At 37.3% G+C, this 12,275-nt stretch overlaps 1 protein-coding gene across 13 annotated transcripts in view; it reads left to right on the top strand.

Annotated features, from left to right (window-relative positions):
• The window catches only part of EMSY (EMSY transcriptional repressor, BRCA2 interacting), a 40,257-nt gene that overhangs the window by 4,154 nt on the left and 23,828 nt on the right, over positions 1-12,275 (top strand). For 10 of the 13 annotated variants that reach the window (XM_065651072.1, XM_065651036.1, XM_065651053.1 and 7 more), the window contains exons 3-7: positions 787-886; positions 1,523-1,597; positions 3,838-4,013; positions 5,220-5,372; positions 8,807-9,066. In XM_065651072.1, coding sequence (XP_065507144.1) covers positions 787-886; positions 1,523-1,597; positions 3,838-4,013; positions 5,220-5,372; positions 8,807-9,066 — 764 coding nt within the window. Of the gene's footprint in view, positions 1-786; positions 887-1,522; positions 1,598-2,727; positions 2,805-3,837; positions 4,014-5,219; positions 5,373-8,806; positions 9,067-12,275 lie in introns of those variants that run through there. The other 3 variants (XM_065651088.1, XM_065651044.1, XM_065651063.1) reach the window with 2 other exon arrangements.

The raw sequence follows: 12,275 nt of genomic DNA, 5'->3' as shown, positions 1-12,275 counted from the left end.
CTTAGTAGGACAAAATTCAGAATGTTCAGCAATCTTTAACTATTCTATTTTTTAAAACGTCAGTGGACCAATATTTACATAGGTCACCTGGAATTATAAATGTACGTTAAATCAGAGTTGTTGTTTTTTTGAGTTAATCTTCATGATGGCTCTGCATTTAAGGATAACCGGATTGTTTCTTTTGCGTTGAGCAGGTTTAGTTCAGTGCGTTGCATTCTTTTCAGACTCAAGCAGTTGTACATATCAAGTAAATGGGCATAAAAGATTATGATGATCGTATTTAACAAACTAGAGATTATGTTCTCCATGCTAATTAAGGGAAGGCATTATGGAAAAAATTAGTTGTTCTTTTGATAGTGTATTTCTTTTTCAAGCCAAGTTTTTCTGTGGAACTTTTAACAATGATACATGTTAAAGATTTTCTTCTCCTGCTTATAGAGAATTCTGAGCTACTCTCCAAATTTGGAGACTGTTCCTTCAAGCGTTCTGGCTGAACTGTCAGCTCGGAGAGAGCCTGAAATATTTGGTTTGGTTTATAAACTAGATAATCCTCTGTGATTATACAGTTGTTTCATAGAAAAGCTGTACGCTGCAGAGTAATTGACTGAGAGAGCTCTAAATCATCAGTCTCTTTTGAAAAGCACTGAATAATTGAAAGACATGTTCCTTTTAATGATTTTGAAAATTAATAGAATACTGTCAGTAATAGTGAAAATAACTTTTTTTTTTTCCCCCCCCATTTGCGGTGAGTGTTAAATAGAAATACTATTTGCTTTAATTCTTCAGAACTGGAGGCGTACGCAGGTGTCATCAGTGCCTTACGTGCACAGGGAGACCTTACGAAAGAGAAGAAGGATCTTCTTGGAGAACTCTCTAAAGTGCTTAGGTAACTCTGACCTTTTTAAAATAAGAACCGATGACCTGTTTTCTCTTAAGGTATTGTGTGCTTTTTCTATCGCTAGCATCACCAAGCAAATCTTAATTTATGGAAGTAATTCTTTGCCTTGTGGAGGTTTAATTGCTATTCTGCTTTGAGTTTTTAATAAGGAAAAACAACTGCTTTTGTGGTTGAAGCTTTGTTGGTGTTTTGTGAGATACCGAGTGTTAAAAGGTTTACAGCTGGTTCAATTGTGTGCACTAGCTTGGAGTTCCGTCAAGATAGGACTTAAAGGCCTTTGGCCGCAAGTTACATGAAGAAAGAACGCTGCATGTTCTGTGCAAATTTTTCTACCATACGCTTTAAATTTATTACTCTCATTAGGAGATTGGATTCTAGCTGTTTTGCAGGGATACCCTATGAAATACAACGTTCTTTTTATTCTTCACTAATATTTTAGGACAATAATACATTAATTCTTCCTCACTGTGACAGCAAAAGTTAAGTGACAATCTCTTAAATGTAAATGCCTGTTCCCTTTTGTCTCTCAAGTAGATTATTCATAAGTTTAATTTTAGTTAGAAGTTTTAGATAAATGTTCATGTCACCCTCTGACTAAAATATATTGCTGGGTTTTTTTAATAGTATTTCAACAGAACGACATCGTGCTGAAGTTCGGAGAGCAGTAAATGATGAACGACTAACGACTATTGCACACAAGTAAGTTACAGGCCATTTTCTGTGTGATTTCCAAAGGCGCTCTTTGGAAAATCCATTATGCCTTAACTGAGCGTTAGAACTTGGAAGATTGATGCCGGTTTAAAGAATAGTAGTTAGAACAGTGTATGGATGAAGGAATTAGTGTATCAGATTTACATCTTGGAACTAGAAACAGTTATTTAATACTGTTGCATTTTGGATCTGAAGGCATCTCGTTCCTTTTACAAGTACAATATAAGAAACAGTCTTTTGTCAGGAAGAGCTTTCTCTAAGATAGCCCAGAAGAAACAGAAAGTGAAGAAAGTAGAGAAATCCGTGAGTAGGATAGAGATGTTTCCTTTATTATTGTTTATTTCACCTTTAATTTTATTTAAATCCATTTGGAAAGGTTATGTTAGGAGGGACTTAACCATGTAGAAAGACAAAGGGAGGGAAAGAAGTGGCAGAGATTAGTGGAAAACTGTGTCAGCACAGAGGGGAAAAAAAATATTAGAGTAGAAAAACTGCAGCAAGATAACTGATGACATCAGTTCCACTGTTCTGTGCTTGATGCAGCTGCTGTGCTGACATCAACAGGGCTGGTTCCTCCTTGTGTTCCCTTTCGCAAGCTCCAAGTGATTTTGAGAAGTGGAGAGGAGCAAGAGGGCAAGTGCTTACCCATTTTTGATAAATACTTAACAGTCTTAATATTAAGAACTGTCTTTAAACAGAGCTGGATGGCAAGTGTCTGTATTTTTTTTCCTTTATCTGTGTTACAACCGTTGATTTTTAAGTTTGATTACTGTAGCGTAGGCGTCATATGGAGGAAAAAAAAAAGGAAATCATACAGATAGGAGTTAGCAAGCAATTGTCTTGCCGAAATCAGCTGGTTTAGTGCTGCAGAAGGATATTTAACATTTTAATGTTTTAATGTTCAAGTTTAAAGAGTTAGAAAAAGGCTGTTTACTAAACAAAAACCGCCGAGTTCCTTACACTTCTTTAAAGAAAGGGGAAAAAATAATGAAAACCAAGCATTTAATTTTCAAATCAGGATTCTTTTATTAAATCAAGTTTCCTTTTTAAGTAGTAGTTCTGTTTTTAGCATTTTACAGAAGAAGCATAAAGTTTGTCCTGAGGTGTTGAACTTCAAACGGATGAAATATTATAATCCAGACAAGGTGCAATTGTGAAGTGCTGCATCTCTTTATTTTTCCTGTGATAACTCTTTGTAAGTGATGGTTGATAATATAGTATTTGACTTAAATAATTCTCTAACTCATTAGGAAAGCCGACTTTGCTAGCTTTGCTATACGCAACATTTGTAGCCTTATTTTTGATTTTAAAGACGTATTTTTACCTCAGCTGATGTAGCTCTGCTTACACTATGTGAATACGTATGAGGAACGCTGAAGCGTTTCAGGATTTAACAGAGCAGATACTCTGCGTTTTACGAACTAATTTGTGGTAGCTTTTGCCGCAACTTGCTTGTAATAGTTCATGTGAGAAGTTGTTTTTCAGAATATATTAATACGTTGAATGGGTTGATTTGCTTAAGAACATAACAGCGTTGAAAAATAATTTGCCGTTTTGGTTTTGCTGATTTGACAAATGGTTTATGTAAAACAGTCATAACCAGAAACACTTCTCCATCTAGATAAGAACAGCATTTTTTGGAAACATTCTAGTCAGTGTGTGAGTACTAAGGTTAAGAGAAAATGAGAGCAGCAGGCTGGTTTCTGTTGAGGAAGTTGCACAAGGTGTATTTAAATCATATAATGTTCTGTTACCTTGTTTGGGACTAATTTAATAAGTTTGAGAAACTCTTCTGTTCAGGTGGAACAAGATTTGCTTCAGAAGCCAAGGGTTTTTCCCTGTAATATAACCAATTTGAGTAGCCTTATGTTGGATGTGCAGCTATTTTTGTCATCCAGAAACAGTGTGTAGCCACTCTACCTGAATAGTAGCTAATTAATATGGGAGTTTTGAACACGACATTCACAGACCTCTGGCCTTTTAAAGGCTCTGTAAAATCAATCAGCAAAAGAAGCAGCAACTCTTAAATTTTCTGTGGGAGGATTTCTGTATCAGGTGGGAAAAATGTAAGGGCTTTCATGAAATGAAGAAGGTTCAAGATTATTTCTCTAGAATATCTCTAGAAACTGTCTTTTAGACTTTCGCTGTTGAAAAAAGGCATTTAAATAAGAGTACTGGGTATTTTGGAAACTTGGCACAGTGCTTACGGAATGTTCATTTCTATTTAGTATGTCTGGACCAAATAGCTCCTCCGAATGGTCTATAGAAGGTCGTCGACTGGTCCCACTGATGCCGCGACTTGTTCCACAAACAGCTTTTACCGTTACTGCTAACGCTGTCGCCAATGCAGCTGTTCAGCACAACGCGTCTCTGCCAGTTCCTGCAGAAACTGGAAACAAAGAAGGTGAGGGAAAGCTGGGATTCTACTGCAATTGATGGGAATATAAAAATAATGTCACAGTATAAATTGTTATCTTAGATTTTAAGTGTTAGATATTAAAAAAAAAATCTGAATTGTTCTTATTGCACAGTATTCATAGAAAAATGTTAACATTTCTGTTTTTAAAAGACACCTTTGCAGCAGCTGCGGCATAAATCTGACAGCTTTGTGTTAGTGAGCACACTAGCAACTGAAATTAAAAACAAACAAAAACCTTGAAACAAACAAAACTAAACCAAAAATAAAGGGAGAGAAGAAAAAAAAAAGGAAAAAAGAAATTGCCAGGAAATAAAGGGGAAATTCACTGGTTAACTTGTTAAGCTCAGTAAACTCTAAAAACTTGGATCAATGGCTTAAGATTTTGTAAAATTCTGTAAGTGATGAAAGATGTTTCATAACGCTTGAAAAATGTAAGCAGCTTTTGATGAAGGTCAAGAGAATTAAATTTTGTTGGTTTTCTTTTTTTTTACTTCAGATTAAACATACCAAGTTAACAAATTAAAAGCTACTTTCTGCTTTCTCTGTGCCTTTTAAATAATGTTAGTACACATTCCATCTAGCTTGGCTGGATAGGCTCAAGTTATGCTTCATGCAACTGGAGAGTGTGTAACACTTCTTGAAATGGGCTGTTTTATTCTGGTTTTGTGGGAAATACAGGATTATTGTAGTATTACTTATGAGCAAGGGTTTAAAAAAGCTGATTGGCAAAATTAGTTGTTTATTACGGAAGGAATATTTTGGTTTCTTCAGCTGATTTACTGCTGAGGAGAGGCACTGGTGATTTTTTCAATCAGTTACCTGTCTAGATGTGGTCATTTACTGAAAAGCAAAAAGATCAAAATATTTAATTAATGCTAAAAAGACAAATAACAGATTGTAAAATACAACATCAGATTAATACAAATAAAAAAAAAATGTAGAATCGGCAGCACAGATTTCTGGGGACGGGAGGAGGGGAAGTGAGATTTCTATGTTGTCTTTTGAGACTGTTAATTCCAGGACCACGCTTAAGTCAAACTGGGGACTATTCAACAGTAACAGGACTGCAAAGGCAAAGACGTGGCTAATGACCCGAGAAGTCTTTGGCTTCCATTTCAGCTGTTAAAATAGTGATAGAATAATGGGATTCTGCGCTTCAGTTATACGGAAGGTGTCTTTTCTCCTCTTCAGTGGTGGTTTGCTATTCCTACACAAGTACCACTTCAACCCCAACATCTACCCCTGTTCCAAGTGGCAGTGTAGCGACAGTGAAGTCCCCCAGACCCGCCAGTCCAGCCTCCAATGTAGTCGTCTTGCCAAGTGGAAGTACTGTTTACGTCAAAAGTAAGTGATACTAGCAACCGATTAACAAAAGGGAAAGAAAGGGAGAGTCTCGTGGCTGAAGCATGGACTGAGTTAAACACTCTGACCTTGGGCAAGTCATTTAATGCCTTTATGGCTTCGTTTAGTCTAAAGAATGAATGTATTGCTTCCCTCTTTTAAAGAAATTGCCTTCAGGATAAACCCACTCACTGTAATATGCTGCAGGGAGCGGTAATGACAAGGGACAACACTAGTGAAAAGTATTTTGAAAATAAAATATAGGAATTGCTGTGTATCAGTGGATTTCTAATCCAGCTTGCTCAGAAATTGTCTTTAGGGTGGCTCTGCTGGTTGCTTCTGCAGAGGACTTACCTCTTCTTTATGCATAAATAATGCGTAGGAGTCACTTATTTGGGTTAGAAAAGGGTCCCTCCTTTGTACTTCCACAGTTGGCCTATACATTTTTAGAATACAGTAGTTTGGCAAGCATTTTTATGCTTACATTAACTATGTTGGCCCATTTTGTGATTTATTTGAAAGCGAATCCTAGTGAGGCTTGCATTTCTGGGCAACTGTGAAAACTCCATACAAAATCCTACCAGATACCCATTTTCATTTATTTAAATTTGGAAATCCAGGGCGTAGCATCTAGAAACAGTCCTTTTTCTTGTCCCTCCCAATCTTCTTTCTTTGGCTAATAAATCAAGTAGTTCTAAAAACAGAGTGTCCTCATACATACGCCTAGCTCATCAAAGGTAGTTTTATTTAACTAATAATTAAAAATGTTTCCTTCTGTCCTTATTTGATGCCTGTCGAAATGCAGGTGACAAAGATTAATACTGAAGTTGATAAGAGCTATTTTTGTGCTTGCCATGGATACCTTTAATATTCAAAGAATTATTTTAATCTTTATGACTTATGTGCATGTTTGTATAAACTTCTAGCTAGTCAGAAATGTCACATCATACTTTAATATGATGTTACCTGCAAACCACCATCTTTAATGGCTATATCAACCCATGGAACCCATTAAGATTTTTCATTTTTCTGATTTAATGCACGAATCACTCACCTTTAGTTTAAAGATTCAGGGGAAAATGTTCTTAACCTCTTAAAAATTTAATTTCGACCTCTCTTGAATTATTACTTGGTAACGAGTGTAAAACCAGTCTAGACACACAATGGAGGGGGATGAAAGGTTCTCATTTTTATTCTGTCCATCCCTAGATTTCATTTTTTCCCCCACTTCACATGCTTCATTTTGTTCCTTTTTTTCCCTTTTATTTTTTTTGGAAGGAATAGTGTTGTCTTTCAGAGTGTATTATATCGGTCATGTTAGTTCTAACAAACCTGCTCAAGAGCAAACTCGGGGGACCTGAGTTATAGTCGTGACTTCGCCACTGATTTGTTGTGTGACCTTGTCCAAGCCACAGGCTGACTGAGCCATTAACCTCTCTGTGCCTCTGCTCCCTTGCTCGCCAAGCGTGAGTTGTAGTCGAGCTGCGTTAACTTTTAGCTAACCGCATGTGGAAAATCTTCTGGAAACGCAGTTTCTAACATGAAATTATAGGAATAATGTTCTTGCAGAACCTCAGCTGTGAAAACAGGAGATGCAGTGAGCTGTACTTAGTGTAAAATTATGTTCTGCTAGTTTAATGTGTCTTGTGTCGTATTTTTTGTTTGGTTTTTTGTGGGTGAGGACCACAAACAAATATCTTTCTCTGCAGTGTTTTTTGGTGACCCACCAAAATAACAGCTGTGTCCTAGCATCTTAGCTGCATGTAGGTTTTTTTTGATTGAAATGGATTCTGAGATTCTGAAATTCCTACACATTTTCAGTGTGATTAGTGACCTCACAGTTATAAATCTGTGTAGTGTACTCAAAGTAATACTTAAAAGCCTATTCATAATAGACCTTGAAGTCATGTAACCAAAGCTTTGCTTTATAGGTGAAGATCACCACTAGGCTTGTGCAGGGCCATAAAGTGAATTCTTGATTAGAGCTTTGAAATCCAGGCTTGTAGCTCCATGCTTCATTTGTACTGTTACAGCCAGCTCAAACTATTTTTTGAGCTTCAAAGCAAACTTAAAAAATAGTCTTTGCTTCTCTTCTCTAGCTCATTTTCCTGTCTTTGTGTGGATACAGCTGTCAGCGTTCTGAAGTGTACCTGCAGATGAGCTAGCACTTGTGATAAGAAAGAATCCCATTTTTCAGAAGTCACTTGCTGTTCTACTGGGCACTTTCTTGTCCATGTAAATTCCTGTGTCTTCACTTTTCAAATGTCACAATATTTAGGTATTTTAATTAGAGACTAATTAGATCTTAATTGTAATTAGAGATTGCCAACTAAGTTTGCTTGGGTTACCAGCAAGACTGTTTTTTTTGTCATGACAGCATTTTTTGTCTTTAAGCTCCAGGCAAATGGAACAAGACATTTGGTCTTGTTCTGCGTAGGGGGGATTGTGTCTTTTTTGGCTTATCTCCATTTTTTAAAAAAACACTGGCTAATTTGGTAAACATAAATGCTACCCAATAGCTGTAAGGAATTTTCAAGGTTATTAAACTGTGTTTTTCCGTAGTGTATACCAATTTATGAACCTGTTACATATGGATTTAAGTTTTATACGGATTTAAGATCCATTGATCACAATGTTATCCTGAATATTGCAGCAGGCTTTATTTGTGTACAGTAGGTGATTGTGAGGAAGAATGAACTCCTTTGAGACTGGACTCTGTTTTTCATGATTGCGTGTTAGGTGCTGTTTTATATCTGTGTGTGTATGTGTGTGTGTGTATCTATATACACACATATATATATATGCATGCACCAGACAAGACAAAAGCTGATAAAGTGAGGTTTGACCTTCATAGTTAAAGTATGTAATAAAAAAAAAAAGGATCTCAATGCTGTGTTGAGGTGAAAGGGAGAAAGGTGCTGTAATGATAAGCATGGCATTAAAGTAGGTACAAAAATTGAAATCAGAGAAGACTACAGGAGGATAAACTTCAGTAGTCCAGGGGCTGTAAACAAAACCAGCAACAACAACGTGTAGTGTAAAATTTTAAACTGTAATGTGCATGACGTTATTCCAGTCCCCTTGTGTATATAGTCTCATTAGTCGAACTTCTGGAGACAGAATGAAATCCCTGTGTTGGCTCTAATGTTCTTTTAATCTCTTAAACTGAATGGAATTAACCCAGTAACTGAGTGACCTGTGTTTTTTGAGGTTTTGTTTCTTGGCTTTATGGCACTGTAAGTGTGGTCTGTATCAAGGACTGAGACCATCTGTGGTGTGGTGCAGGTTAGTTGTGACCATAACATGTGATTTATCCTCTATTTCTTTTTATCTTATTTGAAAGTGAGTATAAAACTCAGCAAATTCGTAGTGTTTTAGAAAACACCAAGACTCGCAGACGGGGAAAATATAATTTAGAAAAAGTAATCCTTTTCCAGGTGTCAGCTGCTCAGATGATGACGAAAAGCCCCGCAAAAGACGGCGAACGAATTCTTCCAGTTCTTCCCCCGTTCTCCTGAAAGAAGTCCCGAAGGCGGTGACTCCTGTCACTAAAACTATCACCGTGCCTGTAAGTGGCAGCCCCAAGATGAGTAATATCATGCAGAGCATTGCCAACTCCTTACCACCACACATGTCGCCTGTGAAAATAACCTTCACTAAGCCCTCAACACAGACAACAAACACGACAACACAGAAGGTATGTGGGGGAAGCTGCCAAATGTTACTTTATTCTGGTTTTATCAATGAATAAGACGTGATGTTTGACTCTTACTTTTGATGAACTGGCTGGCTGGTTTGTTGGTGGTTTGTTTTTTTTGTTTTTTGTTTTTTTTTTTTTTTAAAGGATTGCGCTTGGGATAAGGTAATCCCTCTTTAAAACAAAGAGAAAAACCAAACTCTTGTATGAATTTAGTTCACCTGTGTGTGAAAGGACCTGGATTGACAGCCGTGGAGACTGAAGCCCTCTTTTTATCCACAGAACAGGTACAGCACAGGCAGCGGGAGTGCAAGCTTCCCCCAGACTGCCCCACCAATGTGCCTCAACCCTGACCTGAAGGGACCACTTCTAGGGATGAGAGGGGATTCAGTCTCCATGCTCATTCAATTCTTGGCCTCTCTGGTGAGACTGCCAACAAGGTTACCAGTTAGGACCATTTGTGGTGTTGGGTTTTGTGATATGGACACTAGTCCACTGAGAACTGGATCACATAGGCCACTGAACAGCCTTCAGATGGTAACAACTATTGGTCAAAGGTAATCTTTCTTATTTCTATTTTCCTTATTTATAATGGTTCTTTGCAGTTGCGGAATTCCAGGAAAGGTGGCATGGTGGCGTGGGCTTTCCCTTGCCAAGCCTTTTGTCTAGAGACTAGCTTTTTTTGCAGTCTATAAAGCTTATTTTCGGAGCCGATCAAAGACTGGGGGGCTTTATTTTCCTTTCAGTACTAGTGTGCCATTTCTCATTCTACATTAACAGTGTTATAGTGGTCAAAATCAGTTTCATTATTTCAGCTCAATGTGCCCAGCTTTCACCTGAATGCAGTTGTGTGGAAGAGTTTTTTTCCAGGTTGAAATTTTGTATCGGACTCAGATATTTACCTGCCTCATCTATGGCATGACAATTTTCCTGTGCTTTAGGAAGCATTTCAGATGTGTCTGCTTTTTTGTTCTTAAGATATAGAAAAAGATGATTGGTCCAAACCAAGTTTGTTCTAGTTGTGGTTATTAAGGCAGGCTTGGAGAAGGATGATCTGTGGAAATAATTTGGCCCTGATACCAACAGGCTGATGGTAGGCTGGCCACTAACAGACATTTTTTTTTCAACTCTGAGAGTTTGACTATTGAGCTCAAACCTTCACACAGTATTTGTTCTATTAGTCTTCTTAATTGTTTTATGACTCTATTTGGATTAGCAGAGTTCCCATGTCCTCATTTTTGGAAATTCTAAAACCAAGGAAGATTAACTGAAGGAATGTGCAATGAAGAATTTGCTTTATGCCCTTTTTGCACTTCAGATGCTTTCATTTGATTCACTGTTCTGTAACAGTGTCCTTAATCAAACTTCATCTCCAAATACACGTATAGAAATTTGTGAGTGAGCATAAACCATCAAATAAAATGTCCTGCATTCAATGCCGCAAATCCACAGCTACAATAGGGCTTAACGTGCCAATCCTGTTGTTCTTGTTAGGCTCATCTTTTGTGCAGGAAGAATTTTTTTGCCTTAAATGTCTGTAGTGTTGTAACTAGAGTGTTATATATCATAGTAGTTGAAGATGGAGTGTATTAAATCTCTGAAAGGAAGAGGATGGAGTGAGAGAGTCTTTGCGCAGTTGTGCCTCTGCTTGTTCTGACATGGAAATTTTTGGGTTTGCTTTGCAGTGAATTATTTGACTCTCGCTAATCTGCAATGATGGAAAAATAATTGTTTGTCTTGTTAGGGAGCTGTAGTAGCGTTTGTATCTGAACTCATCACACTGCACTCTTGCTGGATTTAGATACGCCAAAATATGTAACTGGATCATTTTGGTGGGAGAAAACCCTTTTAGTAGTTTTAAATTAAGTGGCAGACTTGTTACACTCAAATTGGAAATGTACTATATTAAACAAGCACTGTTGGATGTGAGTGAAGTTGTTGGATGTGAATAAAATTCGTTGCTTCTGCATGCCAGCTTTCTGAATTGTTTTGACATTTTAGTAGGTTGGGGGAAGATTTGTCGTAACAACTAATAATGTCACAGCTCCAATTTCTGGATTCTCTTATAATGAAGTCCTCTGTCTAGGACACAGAAGGAATCTAGTGAGGGAAGCTTCTGGCAATTAATGCCTTTATTTCTTCAGAGACTAGGATTTGATGCCTCTCAAAATAGAGGTGACGGGACTAATTTCAGTGTTTGTTAGGAATTAATTTTTACCTTAACAGTTAAAATTAGCAACAACAACAAAGCAACTTTTTTTTTTTTTTTTTTAAATTAGGCAGCCTTTCTGCTGTAAAAGATATGATGCAGTTTTGGTACCCGTGATGAGGTTACTTAGACCATTTCAATATATATGAGAAAATAGTATCTCAAAAACATCATTGTTGTAATTTGAGTTTTAATACTTTTTTACCTGAGAAATGTGAGAAGATGTTCTCTGGATATACTTTGTACATGAAAATCACTAAACTTTGTTCTGCTGTGTTAATTTTGAAAGAAGAAATAAGGAGACCCAAACCTGCTTAGTCTCGGGACAGCAGCCGTTGTTGGACTATAATGCTTTACAAGCTTTTTTTTTTCCTCGCACGATTAAATAAAGTGTTATTAAGTGATAATCTTGGACTGATGGTTTTACCTCTTGTCTTTCAATGAAGAGCAATGGTGTTCAGGATTTGTGGTTATGCCAGATTCATCTTGCATATCTGTACTTAGTTGAGATGCTAAACTTGCCTTGTTGCACTACCGGTTATATAGGAAGTTTAATGTGAATAATCTGAGTTTTTTAACTGCAAGTTGTCGTTTGGCTGTATTCCTAAATTAATTATCCTAGGTGCAACGGAGCTGGCCCTAAAATTCAAATGCTTGGGAAGTATTTCTGGTTGTAACTGACTATTTAAGAAATGGGATAAAACTCCAGAGCCGCATTGTAGGATCTTTTCTCGTAGCAGAATCAAGCTGTGTTGTGTTCAGCTCATCTGCATGGTTGTAGCCTAAGTGCAATTTTGGGAAGGTGTTTGATTAAATTAAGGTTGGGCAGAAGGAAAAACTAAGAGAGATGCAGAGGACACGTTCTACCCCTGCAGAATGCAATGAAGTGGTAGAGCAGCAGATGTGGAAACCTTGTCCTTCTGACACTGGTCAGTTGTGGTCGCCCTGCTGTAGCTGATGGAGGTGGTAAGGTTTTGGGTTTCCTCAGATCGAGGTATTG

The sequence above is a fragment of the Caloenas nicobarica genome, chromosome 1 (assembly GCF_036013445.1).
Source record: "Caloenas nicobarica isolate bCalNic1 chromosome 1, bCalNic1.hap1, whole genome shotgun sequence".
Lineage (NCBI taxonomy): Eukaryota > Metazoa > Chordata > Aves > Columbiformes > Columbidae > Caloenas > Caloenas nicobarica.
Note: the sequence above shows the minus strand (reverse complement) of the source record. Positions and strands in the feature narration are given on the sequence as shown.